At 31.8% G+C, this 16,185-nt stretch overlaps 1 protein-coding gene across 7 annotated transcripts in view; it reads right to left on the bottom strand.

Moving 5' to 3' along the window:
• LOC105217924 (inactive hydroxysteroid dehydrogenase-like protein 1) overlaps positions 1-16,185 on the bottom strand; it is a 75,777-nt gene that overhangs the window by 25,622 nt on the left and 33,970 nt on the right. For 2 of the 7 annotated variants that reach the window (XR_008470378.1, XR_003752798.2), the window contains 4 exons: positions 11,237-11,437; positions 7,657-7,779; positions 7,167-7,277; positions 6,594-7,042 (listed from right to left, as the gene is read on the bottom strand). Coding sequence is in view for 1 of the 7 variants with exons in the window: in XM_011193178.3 (XP_011191480.2) it covers positions 6,283-6,390; positions 6,594-7,042; positions 7,167-7,277; positions 7,657-7,779; positions 11,237-11,456 (1,011 nt within the window). In the remaining 6 variants the exon portion in view is untranslated. Of the gene's footprint in view, positions 1-125; positions 6,391-6,593; positions 7,043-7,166; positions 7,278-7,656; positions 7,780-11,236; positions 12,085-16,185 lie in introns of those variants that run through there. The other 5 variants (XR_852027.3, XR_008470379.1, XR_008470380.1 and 2 more) reach the window with 3 other exon arrangements.

Here is a 16,185-nt window from a genome sequence, read left to right as displayed (position 1 = left end):
CAAACAATTTGTCCAGCAGACGTTCATCTCATTGACTTGAAGAAAATTGCGTTTATTTAAATGTTAAGAAAAAAATATGTTTAAACTAAAACCAAACAGACAACAACAACAGCATTTGGCACATGTTTATAGCATATTTTGTTCTTCTTAGTTGTATAAGGGTATTTGATATAAGCCATAGTTGTAGCGACTTTATAATATTATGAAATATTTATCAAACAACAGCAGACAGGAACAAAACAAAAAACAAAAAATGGGTATTTATGGAACGATAAAGAATAATAAGATCTTATAGTTAAAAAAAAAAAAAAAATAAACTACAGAAAAACATCACAAAAATTCATGCTTTTTTATTTTCATAATAAAAAAAATATTTTATTATATAACTTTTGTATTATTTTTTTTTATTTTAATTTTAAATTTATTTTATTTTTGTTTTTGTATTATGTTTTTTATTTTAATTTTTATACCCTGTATTAAGTTGTCACGAAGTTTTTAGCACCCAGAAGGAAGCGTCGGAGGCCCTATCAAGTATATATATAAATGATCAGTATGTTGAACTGAGTCGATTTAGCCATGTCCGTCTGTCTGTAGATATACGAACTAGTCCTTCAGTTTTTAAGATATCGTTTTGAAATTTTGCAGATGTTATTTTCTCTTCAAGAAGCTGCTCATTTGTCGGAACTGCCGATATCGGACCACTATATCATATAGCTGCCATACAAACTGAACGATCGGAATCAAGGGTTTGTATGGAAAACTTCCGCATTTTACTACATATCTTCACGAAATTTGGTGTGAGTTATTGTTCATAGAAATAATTTGATCTCCAAAAAAATTGTTCAGATCGGTTCACTATAGCATATAGCTGCCATACAAACTGAACGATCGGAATAAAGGGCTTGTATGGAAAAGTTCCGCATTTTACTGCATATCTTCACGAAATTTGGTGTGAGTTATTGTTCATAGAAATAATTTGATCTCCAAAAAAATTGTTCAGATCGGTTCACTATAGCATATAGCTGCCATACAAACTGAACGATCGGAATCAAGGGCTTGTATGGAAAAGTTCCGCATTTTACTACATATCTTCACGAAATTTGGTGTGAGTTATTGTTCATAGAAACAATTTAATATCCGAAAAAATTGTTCAGATCGGTTCACTATAGCATATAGCTGTCATACAAACCGAACGAAGAAATGCACCTGAGAAGGATATATTAGCTTCGGTACAGCCGAAGTTAACGTTTTTTCTTGGTTTTTTTTTAATTTTAAAATTTTATTTTAATTTTTATTTTTTTTTTAATTTTAAAAATTTATTTTATTTTTATTTTTGTATTATTTTTTTTAGCATTATTATTTTTTATTATCAAAAAGAAGTTTGCAAGTGTTAGAAGAGCGCGAATATTAGTACCATGTAAAGGCTTCTTAGATAAAAAGTTTGAAAAAATATATAAAAAATCATTATCTATAAATTATGAGAACTCGAATCATATGTATATATAAACTAATGTCTATATTTCTGTAAGCTAAACGAAAATTCGCAAACATTAACCACGCAACAAGTCCACGGAAATCGCTTGCAACACGAGATGATACGTGCAGCGTTTTATATGCAAATATATATAAGTAAACCAGATGCATTAAGAGCATATCACACACAGATTATCATACCCAACCATCTTAAGTGAAGGCCACTTTTGATTAAACAGTTGGTAATCGTCCAAGCGAGAAAATACTTACGTCATTTGAAGGCGGTCTGCTGTGAGTATGCAGAAAATGAAATACTTGACATTAAATCTCTTAAACCGTAACAGAAGTTGAACTTCAGTGCTTAATTTAGCTTGACAACATTGAGGCAAAAGTGCATACATACATATGTATATATATATATATGTGTGTGTGTGTGAAGGTAAATATGTTGAAAAGAAGATTAAACATTTGAATGGAAAATGGGTGGTTTCTAATACATGTTGAAATACATACTACTGAGAAGGCTGTTAAGAGACTCAGAGCTGCTTTAATGACTCTTCGTTTGGGCACTTACAAACCCTTAGCAACTATGTATACATTCATTGTTATTTCTTATTAGGTGTCTTTGTTGACTAAAGTATACTTACAATGTGCATAATGGTGTGTTGGAGATGCAGAAGATAAGTGAGTTTCTTTACGGCTAGTTCATGTGAATCATTTAAGGTTTAGTGAGCTATTTGCAATCGAAAAGTATGGCTGACTTCCTAAACGTCCGTATGCAAAGTTTTTATGCCGAATAAATACATACTCAATACTTTGCAACGTTGCTTCTTCTAAACTTTGTATAAATGAACTTTGTAACACTGTTGCGTTTAGGCACATCTCTAATGCGCAAAAAATGGCCAAACAAAATATTTTGTTAGAAGAAATTTTTAATTTAATTGATTTTCAAGAATCAAATTCGTTGTGATATCAAAAATACTTTTACAAAAACGTAAAAAATTAGCTGCATTATTAGTGCAGAAAAATGTGCCAAGGAGAAGTATACCAAAAAACAAAAAATTTTTGGAAACCATTATCGAAATATATTATTATTACTTCATTTTCTAGAAATTATATTGTATGCTCGAACCATTATGGAATAAGTTGCCTAATAAAAATAATATAAAACTTGTTATATTATAAAAATAGTAAAAAATGTAAAATTTTCTTACGTTTCTTCTTCGGTCGCCATTGTAGAATAGAATTGTAGAATAAATGTATCAACAATGTTAGTGATGCGCCAATTGCTTTTTTCTGCGCATTTATCGGGCAGGGTTGCTATTAGGAATACGATACTTTGTCAAAGTTTTAGCAACTGCGTTTGGGAATGTACTACATTGTTCGATTGCAAAGCAAAATACATTTAGGAAGTCAGCCTATCAAAATCAATCGTTTTAGCAAATTATTGATGGCCTTGACATTTCAGCAGTACAGTCTTACAGGCTTCAAAATTTTCGATTTTTTTCCTTCCAAAACTATCCAAGAATATGTCTTAAAAATTCCAGAGGCCTATTCGACATATTTTCGAAGCTGGAGCAGTTTTAGTGGTCGAGCGTCGAGCAGGTGCGAATGCTCAGGCAGACCTTTAAAGCGCGTTTTCTCGTGTTTTCATTTTCACAAGTGTTAGAAAACGGTGCCGGCGATAGCAAAAAGAATATATGTCCGATCGAAAAAAAACCAAAGTGATCTAGCTTCAGTATTAAATTTTCTTATATTTGAACTAAACAAGTTGGACAAAAGTATTATTTAAAGCACTTGTTTTGCAACTTAAAGTCAATTTTTTTTTCCTTAAAAAGTGAATTTTTTTCAAACTTCGAAAAAAATTGGAATTTTATAACTTCTTCGGTATTTTTTTAGTTCATAAAGAAAATAAACTTATAAAAATTAAAGAAAAATTTGGTTCGACTGTTTCAGATGCATCACACGACCTCCATCACCGGCACCGATTTACAAGTGCAGACTCCATGCGTTCCAGAAAAATACTTACAACTTTGAAAAAAAATTCAATATTTTTAATAACAAATATTGTTTTTTTAAGCCTTAAATATAGTACACTATCTGCTTAAAATTCCGTTTACCGCAATCATTTCCTTTCCTTTCAAAAAAAATTGCTAAATAAACGGTTTTTTCAGCTTCTAAAGCAGAGGATCTTTTGGAATCAAAAAGAATATTATTGAAGTTTCCCATCGGAAATTAGTTAACAATAAGTAACATAGCAGAACTTGAGATCCCACCAGGATACTGCAAAGCCTGAGATGTGATATCCACTTTGTGTGAAGGGTCCTGAGAAATTAATTTAAAAATATTGATTTAGAACTCCTTACATTCTGACGAAGACAATCTGTACGTTTTGGAGCCAGTGTTCAGCTCTCGTAATTTGTCTGTACTGAAATTCGGTACACTTTGAAACGTATGCTTGAGAAGGAACTTGAATCTGTGTGGAAAACTTACAGTCAACTGAAAGCTCTATCAAAAAATCGTGAGCTATGGACACATTTTGCTGCTGTCCTATGCTCCTCAAGGAGACAGAGGAACTAAGAAGAAGAAGCAGAATTTCGGTTTGCTAAAATGGCTTTCGGTTAATAAAGCAGGCGTGGCGCATTTTTTCGTCAATCTACCTATCATTAAGCCAAGGTGATATTTTGTCTCAGCAGTTAAATAATATCGATTTACGCACCTAAGAATGGGATAATTGAATTAAGATGAATTTAAATAATTTTCAAATTTATACAACATTTTCATTTAAAACTATTACATTTTCCAAGCAAATCTAGAAAAAAATAATGTCAGTAATAATTAATGAAAAATATTTTATTTGCACTTTACAACTGAAGAGTTAAGGTTTTTACTTGCAGCAACTATTGCACATGAACATTGCGCGACCCCAATGACGTATGAATTTATGATTAATAAATACGCAAGAGATCCACACAGATATGCAACAAACCCCATTAACGTTTTGCACGCCTCGCAGTAGGAACCGTAAAAGCAGAAAAAATGCACAATTATTTACTTACAGCAACGCGCACATGGCATTGTAATCGAGTTTATTCATGTACTCGTATGTACATATGTATGTATGAACATAAATTCAGCGCTGAAGATTACGCAATCGCCAACGGGCATTGTAACAGTGTACGCAGTCAATGCGAAACCGGCAGTAAAACAAAAAACATTACCGACCGACCCGTAAATGTGGCGGTTTAGTCAACCGATAATCGCTGGAGGTCTCGCAAAATGTAATATAAAAATGCTTGTGCACAAATATACTAAGTAATCGGGTGTACAAGTTTACAACTTAAATAAACAGCGAGTGAATATTGCAGTTTACTGCAATGCGTTGGTCGGTCACTTGGCCAATTCCGTTGTCAACCGGTTTGTTGTCTTTTCCGCTGTCCGAAACAAAAGCAAAAACCAGAACGCGTTTGTAAATAAATAAAAATTCGTGAGAAAAAAATGAAATTCTTTGCATTATGTAATTTTTGGACTCTTCAGGTTTGCAGTGTGGTCTGGGCGTGTGGCAATACAACGTCAGCAGAACAAAAACAAAAAAGCAACTACTAAATAGTGGTTATGGCTTGTTGCACGATCAAATTGCTTCTTGGTACATATGTAATTAAAGTCTGTCTCGAGCTAAAGCTAAAGCTGCATCGGCTAGAACCTGTTTATACAGGAAGTTTTTTGGTAATTTTTCGAAGTGGCTGCAATTCTTATGTTGCAAATATAGGGTCGAGCAAAAGCAGACTTACATTCCAAACGAAGTTAATAAAAAAACTGGTAAATTGCATAAAAGCTTTTTCTTTATTTTTGTTTTTTTTTATGAAATACAAAATTCTTAAAATTCTTAATATAACAAATAATATCCTTAAATACTCAAGATGCAGTGATTTGTTGCGGGAACACTATCTTCGAGGTAGGAAAAGAGTTATGGTTAGCTTTTTTCTGTGTTGCTATAGTCGAATAATTGTGTTTTCGAAGATGCCACAGAATTCCTTTTGGTTGTTCTTGTGTAACGTAATATATAGTTCCACGTTGGTTAACATAATTTGTTTCTCCAAATTAAAAGATTGCATCCTCGTTTTCATAGAATTGTAAAAAAGCATGCAAGTTTGTGATTAAAAGCTGAAAAGTTCCTTCGTTGGCTTTGACAAAACAGGTCTTCGATTATAAACCACCAGTATTCATGAAAAACTAAATATATGGTTCCACTTCCATTTGAGGCAACGTTTTCAAAAATGTTTGTAGTTCGTTCCGGGTTAGCTTATACCCTGTTTTGTTGCCTAATACTCACAATTCTTCGTTTAAATTGAGTGATGTGCCTCTCGACAATGTTTCATTGAACGTGGAGTTAGACTTCAGATACATTTGCTGTCTTGCTGTGATAACTTTATGCATAACGAATTGGACTTTACGAATCTGATCATTGACACGTTAGTTTCGTCCAGCACTAGCCAAGAGAATTCGACTTCATTAAGCGTTTGTCTCATTCTCAATATGAATGTTCTTACCAGTTAAAAGAGTTTGCCACACCTCACTTACCTTAACTTTTCAGAAGCTTCATAAAATTTGAATTTTTTCCAACAAAGTTTTTATTATGAATTTCACAAAACAAAAAATTGTTAAGTTAAATTTTTTATGCTATGTATAGACGTAATGATGAATGATGCTGAACGCAAAATGCAGATGTATATACAGTACATGAGTACGAGTATGAATAATGAAAATATCGAAAATTATAGCAATTTATAAATTTTATATTTCAGTCTTTCAGACCTTTTTTGCATGGGTCCTCAGGTATTCGCGACGCAACTGTCGTGTCATCACATGGGCAATGCGTATGCGTAACCACTCTGGGCTTAGTTTCATGAAAAAGTACTGAAGAATAACAATACTCTCAGATTAGAAAAAGGATATTCAAAGCAAATATTAAATAATATACTATATCATATGTATGGTTTGTTATTGTTGTTATAAATTTGATTCCCAGATACCAAAACTCATTGTTAATTCAATTTAGACGTCTTCAATATACATACATATAAAACAATGACTAAAAAGGTGAATAAAAAATCACTAACCTGCAGGCCATGTGTCCAATAACCCGTTGTCTCCGCCGATTTGCCCAAAGTAAACACAGCTGAGCGTGTGAAACTCTTAACATCCGGTATTAGAAATCCGCCCTTCATAACCGTATCTGAATATTGATTCATTTTTGTGACCAAAAAGAGCGGTGTGACACACTGTACTGTTATATTGTGTTCGGCCAATTCACGTTCGATCGCCTGCGAGAAGCAGCGCACATAGCGCTTGGTAGCGGCATAAACCGCCATATAGGGTATGGGTTGCAATTCACTGCCTGAGGATATATTAACAATAGCACCACGTTTCTGCTTCTTCAGTTCGGGTATGAGCATGCGCGACATTATGGTCACAGCGGCTACATTGATATTGATCAGATCCCAAATGGTATCTTCCGGTATGTTGGACAGTTCATCGGGATAGTCGTACATTTTGCCAACATTATTAACTGCGGGTAGTTTTAAGAAGTAAATAATAAATATACTTTTCTTCGTGGATCAGTGGTTTCTTGGATGGACAGCTAAGAAATCAGAATTCTATGGATTTTAGAATAATATAGTTTCAGCACTCACCAAGTATGCCAACTGGTATGCCACTTAGCTCCCTCTCAATGTGTGTATACACCTCACGTCCCTTAGAGAAGTCGGCGACAATCCATTTGGTCTTCACTTTGAACTCATTTTCTGTACAAATTTAGGAACATTTATAATTATTTATTTTTTTTATGACAATTAAATTTTCTTTTAAACGCTTGGCACAAGCTTTGTCTTCCCATAACACCTATTTTGACCTCAATTGATCATTTACATTACCTTGGTTCCTAACTTAACCTGGCTCACCATGACCACCAGTGAGCTTATCTTTAAAGATCATTGACCTCGTTGACCTAACACAATTTTCTATCAAAGAATAATAAATTTGAACTACTATGAAAACCTCATACGATATTCTTTGATTTCGTTCCCCGACTTGCTCATGAATAACATCTATTTTGTGTAATATTTACTAATTTTTTTATGATTTTTCTTCAAATATTATTTAACTGGTCATTTATTTACGTACCGATCTCCTCTGTCACCGCTATGAGCTTCTCCTTCGTGCGTGAGATGAACACCACATTTATGCCTTGTTTGGCTAATTCTTTAGCATACTCTCGTCCAATGCCATCCGTTGAACCGGTGATTACTGCATAGTAGAGAAAAAATAGTGTGTTGCAAGTGATTTGGCCACAATGAAAAATGTACTTAAAGCAAATGGTTGTCATTAACAGTTAAATGCTAATTGTTCTCCTTTTTTTGTGGATTGACTAATGGTGTCAACATTACATTACAAAATGATATTTATGCAAGTAATGGGCGTAATTGCTACTCGTTTTGAGCATATTAGGCGGGAATATATATATATTTTTAATATTTGGGTGACTCTTCAAAGTGAATGTTATACATGATGTTATATATGAGGTTAGAGGTTTAGCGCTTATACTTTAAAAATAGTTAATGTTATTTAGAATATTTTTTGTTTTGTTGCTTGGTGTATATTTTCTCAATACTTGATGTTCGATCTCATGATACATCAAGTCAAGTTTTCGGCATTGTTAAATGATTTCGATTGAAGTTTTTTCTTTCCAATGAAATAATGAATTGATCGACATCTATGGAGGAGTGTGATTTATCGATATCGATCAGTGATGGTCCTTAGTTCCTTTAAAATCACCGATAGCACAGAAGAACTCACTCCTAAGTAAGAGAGCAGTGCGAGATTTGATCTCTGTTGTACACCAACCTTTAAAACTCTAGCACGTGTTACATTTTATCAATCACATCCATCAACTTTAAATAACAGTTAACCTCACACGAACTACTGAACTTGAAAATCTTAAAAAATCTAACAACATTTTACTATTACATATATTTTCGTTATGAATATTTCGCAAGGTCGTCAAGCGTATCAAAAAATGTATAAGTATATACCAAACCAAAAAAAATATAAGAAAAGCAAATGGCAATAAACCTAAAACATGTGAGACTCACGCGACTCAAGTTAATTAATATTACAACAACAGTAACTAGAGGCTTTAATGTGAAAACAATAACAATGCAAATCAAAACAACAAACAAGTAAAGCTGACGGACTAGCTGACAATCACAACGCGCCGGCTAGACAATCTAAGCCAAGCCGGTTCCATGGCGCGTTATCTAAAGTTGCTTTTGTTGCTTTTGTTATTGTTGTGGCGCTATTTATGAGTAATATGACGCTATTCGTAGGTGAATGACTGTAAATAAAGCTACAACAACTGAAGCTGGCGGCAATAATAGTTAATACAAAAAGAAAAAAAAAACGAAATGAAATCAGTAGAATACCCGAACGCTTTTAAAGCAAAGCGTGAATGTAGACACGATAGACCAAGCACTGAAACTGTGATTATAACGGACTATACACAAAAGTAAATAAGTATGTATGGTAATATGAGCCCAGTAGGAAATTGAATTTAATTTTTTAGGTAACACAATTTTTTTTGGCTAGTAAAGAATACAAGAATTTTTTTCCAGTTCAAATAAAAACAAAATATTGTTTACGAAATTTTTTTTTCAAAATTTATCTTTTTTTTTTAAATTTTTGGTAAAAAAATAAAAAAATTAAAAAGAACTATTGTTTACGAATTTTTTTTTTTCAAATTAAAAAGAAATATTGTTTACGAATTTTTTTAAAATATTGGTAAAAAAATAAAAATAAATACTGTTTATGAAATTTTTTTTTTTAATTAAAAATAAATATTGTTTACGAAATTTTTTTTTCAAAATTTTTTATCTTTTTTTTAAATTTTTGGTAAAAAAAGAAAAAAATTAAAAAGAAATTTTGCTTATGAATTTTTTTTTTCAAATTAAAAAGAAATATTGTTTACGAAATTTTTTTTTTCAAAATTTACCTTTTTTAAATTAGTGGTAAAATAAGAAAAAAAATATTGTTTACGAAATTTTTTTTCAGAATTTACCTTTTTTAAATTTTTGGTAAAAAAAGAAAAAAAAAAATAAAAAGAAATATAGCCTATGAATTTTTTTTTCAAATTAAAAAGAAATATTGTTTATGAAATTTTTTTTCATTAAAAATAAATATTGTTTACGAAATTTTGTTTTCAGAATTTACTTTTTTTAAATTTTTGGTAAAAAAATAAAAAAATTAAAAAGTACTATGATACACCACGATACGAAAATTCTTTTTTCATATTAAAAAGAAATATTGTTTAAGAAAATTTTTTATATTTTTTTTTAATTATTGGTAAAAAATATAAAAAAAATTAAAAAGAACTATTGTTATGAAAAATTTTATTTTTATTTTTTTTCAAATTAAAAAGAAATATTGCTTACGAAATTTATTTTTTCAAAATTTTTTATCTTCTTTTTTAAATTTTTAGTAAAAAAAGGAAAAAATTTTAGCATTTCACGAAATTTTTCCTGTAGGGTATTAGGGCGAAAAAAACTGAAAGCGAAAGTGTTAACGTTTGTTTATGTGAATTAATGTTGTTGCAATATTGCTTTTTGTTGTACAAGCGTGCATTCAGCTATGAAGTTGCAATGTAGTAAATTGTGGTTTGGCAATTCATTCATAAATGTTGCAGCTGATTAAATGTTGTGGAATCAGAAGCACTCAAAAGTGTATGTTGTTTTTGATAACGGTTTACGGCTTTATATTTTTTGGACTTTTTTGAATTGCCTTATAAGCTGCTGTAACGAATTTCTTGTATGACTTATTTAGTTATTTGGGCCAGTACTTTTCAAGGTATTCAAGGCGAACATTTTCGTAGTTTTTTTTGTAATTTTTGGATTGCTACATTTTGTTACTGAATTCATATTTTCGTTTTAATTGCTATTTATTGTAAGTATGTATGTATGTATGTGTATAATATTATCACTTGCTGTTTGCTAGATAAAAATTGTTTGAAATGGAGAGCTAAAAGTAAGCCGTTTAAAAGGCATGTTTCTTAATTGTGAGAGTAGTAGTAGATTTCAAGGGTGCTTAGCTGTTGTTAGGCTTTTTTGCTTCTTTTAGCGCGAAAAGGTAATATTTTACAGCTGAACAGTTCAAATTAAATTATTTGAAAATTTAAAAGCGCATAAGTTATGCTTGGAACTTCTTTTAAAAAATATCGAGGTTAATTTATCAATATTTTTCAAAATTTATCGATAAATATACATATATTTATCGAAAAATATCGATACAATTTTTATCGAAATATTGATTAAGTTATCGAAAATGTAATTCTTCTACATATTTCATTTCTAAAATGTCTAAATTATGTGTTTGTTGTAAATTGCAAAACAATTTTTATGTCAAACTTTTAGTTCATATAATAGTACGAAAATATCGATAAATTAATCGAAAAAAATTCTACCCAAAAGCGATCGTAGTTGAAAACTATGTAAATTAATAAATTTTAGAGATTGTTGCTGTTCATTTGCTTGCCTTATCCTTTAATCACAGCGATGAAAACTTGATAAGATTAGTAGAAGTTCTTTATAAATATTAGCAATGCACTCTGTAGTATAAAATGACATTTTTATGCAATCACGAACTTGTAAGTTGGCTATTCATATCAAAAATTAAAGCAAAAAAAATATTGACATTTAACCACACAAACACTAACCTGCCCACTTTCCAAACTTTTCCACCAACGTCTGCGGCAGTTGTGGTTGAAAATATGGCTCCAAAATGGACTTCACAATCAACACCACCGATTTGAAGTTATCAAAGAAGAATGTAGCGATGGCCAGCAGGCCCACCAAGTAGACCGCGAACGACAGTAGTTGCCAAACAAACGCCATTCTCAGCAATGTGTAAATGCTCACTTCATTGAGGGGAATCATGTTCGAGTATTTTTATAGGTTTTTGTTGATATTTTTTTTAAATTTTATTTCAATAATAAACAAATATAGAGCAACGATGAGTTAGTGATAAGCGAAAGGCCACTAAAGCCAGATAAGAAAATTCGCTAGACGCTCTTATACGAGTGCATATGTATGTATGTATGCAGCAAAAAATTCACTCTCCGCAGCATAAAAATCTATTTCAACACTACACACTCACTTGCAATACACTCAATCAATTATAAGACTTTCTCACTTGCATTTCGTTGTGGTCGCACATCGTCGCCTTTCGTTACTATTTATTAGTATTGTTGTTGTGTTTTAATTAAAATAATTGAGCGTTTTTTTTAGGTTTTTTTAAATTATATTTTTTTTTTGTGTCTAAAAAGTCAAATTGATATGCATTTGAAATTTCTTTAGAACTCATAGACTTCTCTGTTGTTTTTCGTTTTCAATTTGCCGTAATTTACATTCACAAAATTGAATTTTCGACTTGAAAGTGTAAAGTACACTCACACTAAAACTTAATTGAAATTATAATTGAAGCACTAATGGTGGATTCGCTTGATTTTCGGGCAGCTTGTGCTGTGTGAACTGCGCGTTTGGCCGTTGAGTAGGCGACTGAATGGCAAACATCAAGCTGCAGTCGAAAAAATCCACAACTTGTTGCGCCTGAAGTGACTGGCTACAAGCGCAAGTTGGCTGCTGCCTTGTAGTGGAGTGGAGGCTCTGCAGCCAAAGCTCTGCACTCAACAGCCAACCAAGCCAAGTAAAGCCATTGTTGGCAGATTGCTGCTCTGACTGGCCTGAAGCTCAAGCTCAGCTGGCAATGCAGCAGATGCTGCGCAGTCGCATGCAACATCTTGTGTTGTGCTCGCATGTGATTGTTTCTTCTGGCGCTATGCTTCCAAACATACATATATATGTAGATAGCTATGTACATATATGTGGGCTGTTGTTAAGGCAATAGTTTGTTTCGTTTTTTGTCTCACCATTTTTGCTTGTAAATTTTATTTTTGCTTTAAGTGTTGTATTGTTGTTGTTTAGCGATTGTATTTTATGCTCGCGACTTTTTGTTCGTTTATATTTTTTTCACAAGTTTGTAAAGAATAGCGGTTACAATGGGAAAATATTAACAACTATTTAATCCATTAGCTGGGAATGGATTTGGAAAATATTTTAATTTTTTTGAAAATATTCAGATTTATGTATTATATATTAACTGTCTGTTTTGGATACGCTAACACTTGGAGAGTGGTCAATCGAACAAGCAATTGATATCGAAGCTAATTCTTGCACGATTAGATGAGTAAGCATTTAATGGAAAATTCCAAAACTCTAATTAAAACTTCAAGGTTAAAGATTTTGAACTAAAAAGGTTTGACCGAACAAACTTAAGTCGCTAAAAGTAGTTAATACGTTAGATTCGATGGCATTTGAATGTTTACATTGTAAACTTTATAAAGGGATTTCTGACATGAAAGCACTCTACTGTATCTGATCTGAGGATCCAGTCGATTGATAGGATAAAGTTAGGTTTTTTGAAGTATCTAGACTTTTCAGGTATTATTAGGTGGTTGGCTCTCAATAGATAAACAGCCCTATTCTGTGCACTTGACAAAATAACAAAAAAATTGAAATTTTTTTCAGATTTTTATCAAGTACGCATAGCTTTTCCTCACACGTGTGGGAAATAAAATAATGTGAACAGAAACAGCTGATTTCTGTACAATTATATTGAATTGAATTAACAAATTTATTTGAATTATTCTAAATATAATAATTTAACTTCAATTACACAATAAATTCTTTGCTGTTGTCCTAGACGTGAAGTTTCTGAGAGTGCGCAAATATTCTATGCTCCGAATCTGGCCCTATTTTTCATACAAATGTCGTTATTTGGATGAGTTTTGTTTTAACCGAGCCTTCTTCATTGTGGCTTCGTTGATAAGTTTCTGATTTTCATGTCGAGATATCGACTGAAGCCGAGATATCCCAGATCTGATGCAATGTAATTTGGTTTGTTTTTACAACCCCATTTAGTCTATATAGATGAGAAGGTTATACTGCCTTTACACGGTCTCGTTAACCTGAAACAGGGAGTGCCGCTCGTAAATAAGGTTGATTGATAATCGGATATATATTCGCTTTTCCATCCAAGATCCCCCCTAGCCTTTTTCTCCCCCGCAGAGCCATAGAGAGATAGATTTGATTTGATGATCCCACTGCGACCTATGGTCTATGGTGCCCTAGCTTCAGAAAAGTTCATTGGGGACTACAAAATCTAAACTTTGTTCTTTATTGGCAAAAATTTGCTAAGCTGTAATCCCATGCAATATATAGAAAAACATTTCGTCAAAGTTACCCTCATTATCTTCATTTTTTTATACAAAAAAAGGGAAAAATAAAGTTCTTAATAAAGAAACGGCTCAATAACGCGAGCCATCAACAAGTTCATATTTTTCCTCTTTGTATAAAAATAACGACACAAGTAAAATATCTCCATTACAACAAATTCACTTTCACAACTATCCACAGCGAGATATTTTATTTGTCAAGATCATTTTACTTCTTAACAATTTATAAAGAAAAAAGCTTTTTATTTTAGACACAGAATACGAAATGCTTGATAAATTTAAAATTTTTACAAATCAGAAATTTGTTGAATTTATAAAGTGCACAGAATAGGGCTGAAAGAGTGTAGATAATAAAATGTTTAATATAATACAAAAAGGTTTTGAAAAATCTTAAGAATGTCCAGCTCAGAATATAATTCTAAGACTCAAACATTTGAAGTAAAAATTGCTGAAGAGTTCTGTAAAGCTGGAGTTATTTACTTAGAGCTTCGTTAGTACACTTCAAAATTTTTTTCATAAAAGTGGTACTTTTGTAAGCTGCATATAATATTGTAAATAATAAACTTTTAATGACTTCGAAGAATATGTCCTCGAAATTTCAGTATAAAATTCGGATTATTTCCGGAGATACCGACGAAATAGTGAGCAAGCGTCGAGCAGGTATACGAACGGCCGGACCGCCTGGAGCGGGCTTGCTCCACCCCTTGATCTATTATGTATATTATAATGAAAAGGGACTAACGGTCCTTCGAGACAGCTTAACTGTCTATTTTTTGAAGAGTTATATGGAGCAGGAATCGCTAATTAGCATATTGATAGGGTAAGTTCAAGAAATTTACGATTTTTTGTGAACGAAAACTTTGACACGCGATTTCTCGGATTTCCATTTTTAAGATTGTTTCAAATTGGCGGGCAAGAAAGGAAGAAAAAGTGAAAGCCCTATCGAAACGAATCAAATGCGTTGAATTTGGAATTAAATTCTCTTCTAGGTGTACCTAAAATACAATAAAATAATATAAAAGTTAACATTAATCCGGTTTTTAAACGATTTAAAGTAGATTTTTTTTAAATGCATTTTTTTTTAATCTGCGAAAAATTGTTGAATTTTAACAATTTTCACTTTTTGTTGAATTTTCTTGGTTCACCTAGGAAGTACACTATTGAAATTTAAAAATTCCTTTTGTTTTTGTTTTGCTTCAGATGAAAATTGCGACCTACAACTTGCCCGCCACACAGAAATTGCACACTCGAGGCGCCTCCGTAAATTGCTTCAAACATGAAGAATATCTAATGTATAATAATAAAAAAAAAAATTGAGAAGACTCTTTAAATATATAAAAATAAATCCTAAAAGTTTCATTCCAATAAGACATTTCTTTCCTTTCCAAAAAAATCCTTGAAAATATAGATTTTTTGAAGCCTCTAAAGCAGGCTGCCCCCTGAAGTGGAGATTTAAAAGCAAAAAATCATTGATTACATTGCATTTTTTGAGTTGAAGTTTGGTTTTTGTTAAACTCTAAAGCACAATTACTTACAAAAAATGGAGTTATAACACATACATACATATGTACATATATACAAACCTACAAAAACCACATACAATGGATAAAAACGAGTTTTCTGTAAAAAGTGTTGAAGACCTTTATGCTGCATCTGAGTAAATAGACAACTGTTGAAGTTAACAATCTGCAGTCTGACCTTTTAACCAAACTGCAAGCGCGCAGCACACATACATACATACATACTTACAGATATACACATGTCTCTACATAAGGTACATATAACAAGCTCGTATGGTAGCTGTCAATGTAATGTTTATGTTTTCAATTTTCATTTACAATAAACAGTATTAATGAATGTGCCCATTCCAAGCTTTGTGTTGAATAAAAAAAAAAATAAATTTGTACAACTTTGATGTGATGAAGCTACAGTCTGCTGTGTAATGAGACGTGCAAGCAATCTAAATCTTCAAGGTTTGTTCTTTGATTAAATTTAATTCCATTGCAAAGAAGTATTGTTATTTGAATTTTTAAATTAAAGTATGTATATATGGCTTAATTTCATATATTTATATTATATTACTTTTTAAGTAATCGATTATATTATTTATTAAAATTCATGTTAATCTATAAAAACTAATGAGATTTTAAAAAGGTTCCCACGGTATGAACACTGATACATATTTACATAAAAATAGGGTGTTTTATTTTATAGATACATACCTATGTGGGGTACGCCAAATATAACATTCGGCCTATTGTAAGGTAGATCCGACTATGCTGGAAAAGTAGGGCAAATTTGGACAGGTTGGTGTTGGATAATATCATAAGACGGTGTTAAATGTGACCAACCTGCTTGAAATTCCATTCGTA

This window comes from Zeugodacus cucurbitae, chromosome 3 (genome assembly GCF_028554725.1).
Source record: "Zeugodacus cucurbitae isolate PBARC_wt_2022May chromosome 3, idZeuCucr1.2, whole genome shotgun sequence".
Taxonomy (NCBI): Eukaryota; Metazoa; Arthropoda; class Insecta; order Diptera; family Tephritidae; genus Zeugodacus; species Zeugodacus cucurbitae.
Note: the sequence above shows the minus strand (reverse complement) of the source record. Positions and strands in the feature narration are given on the sequence as shown.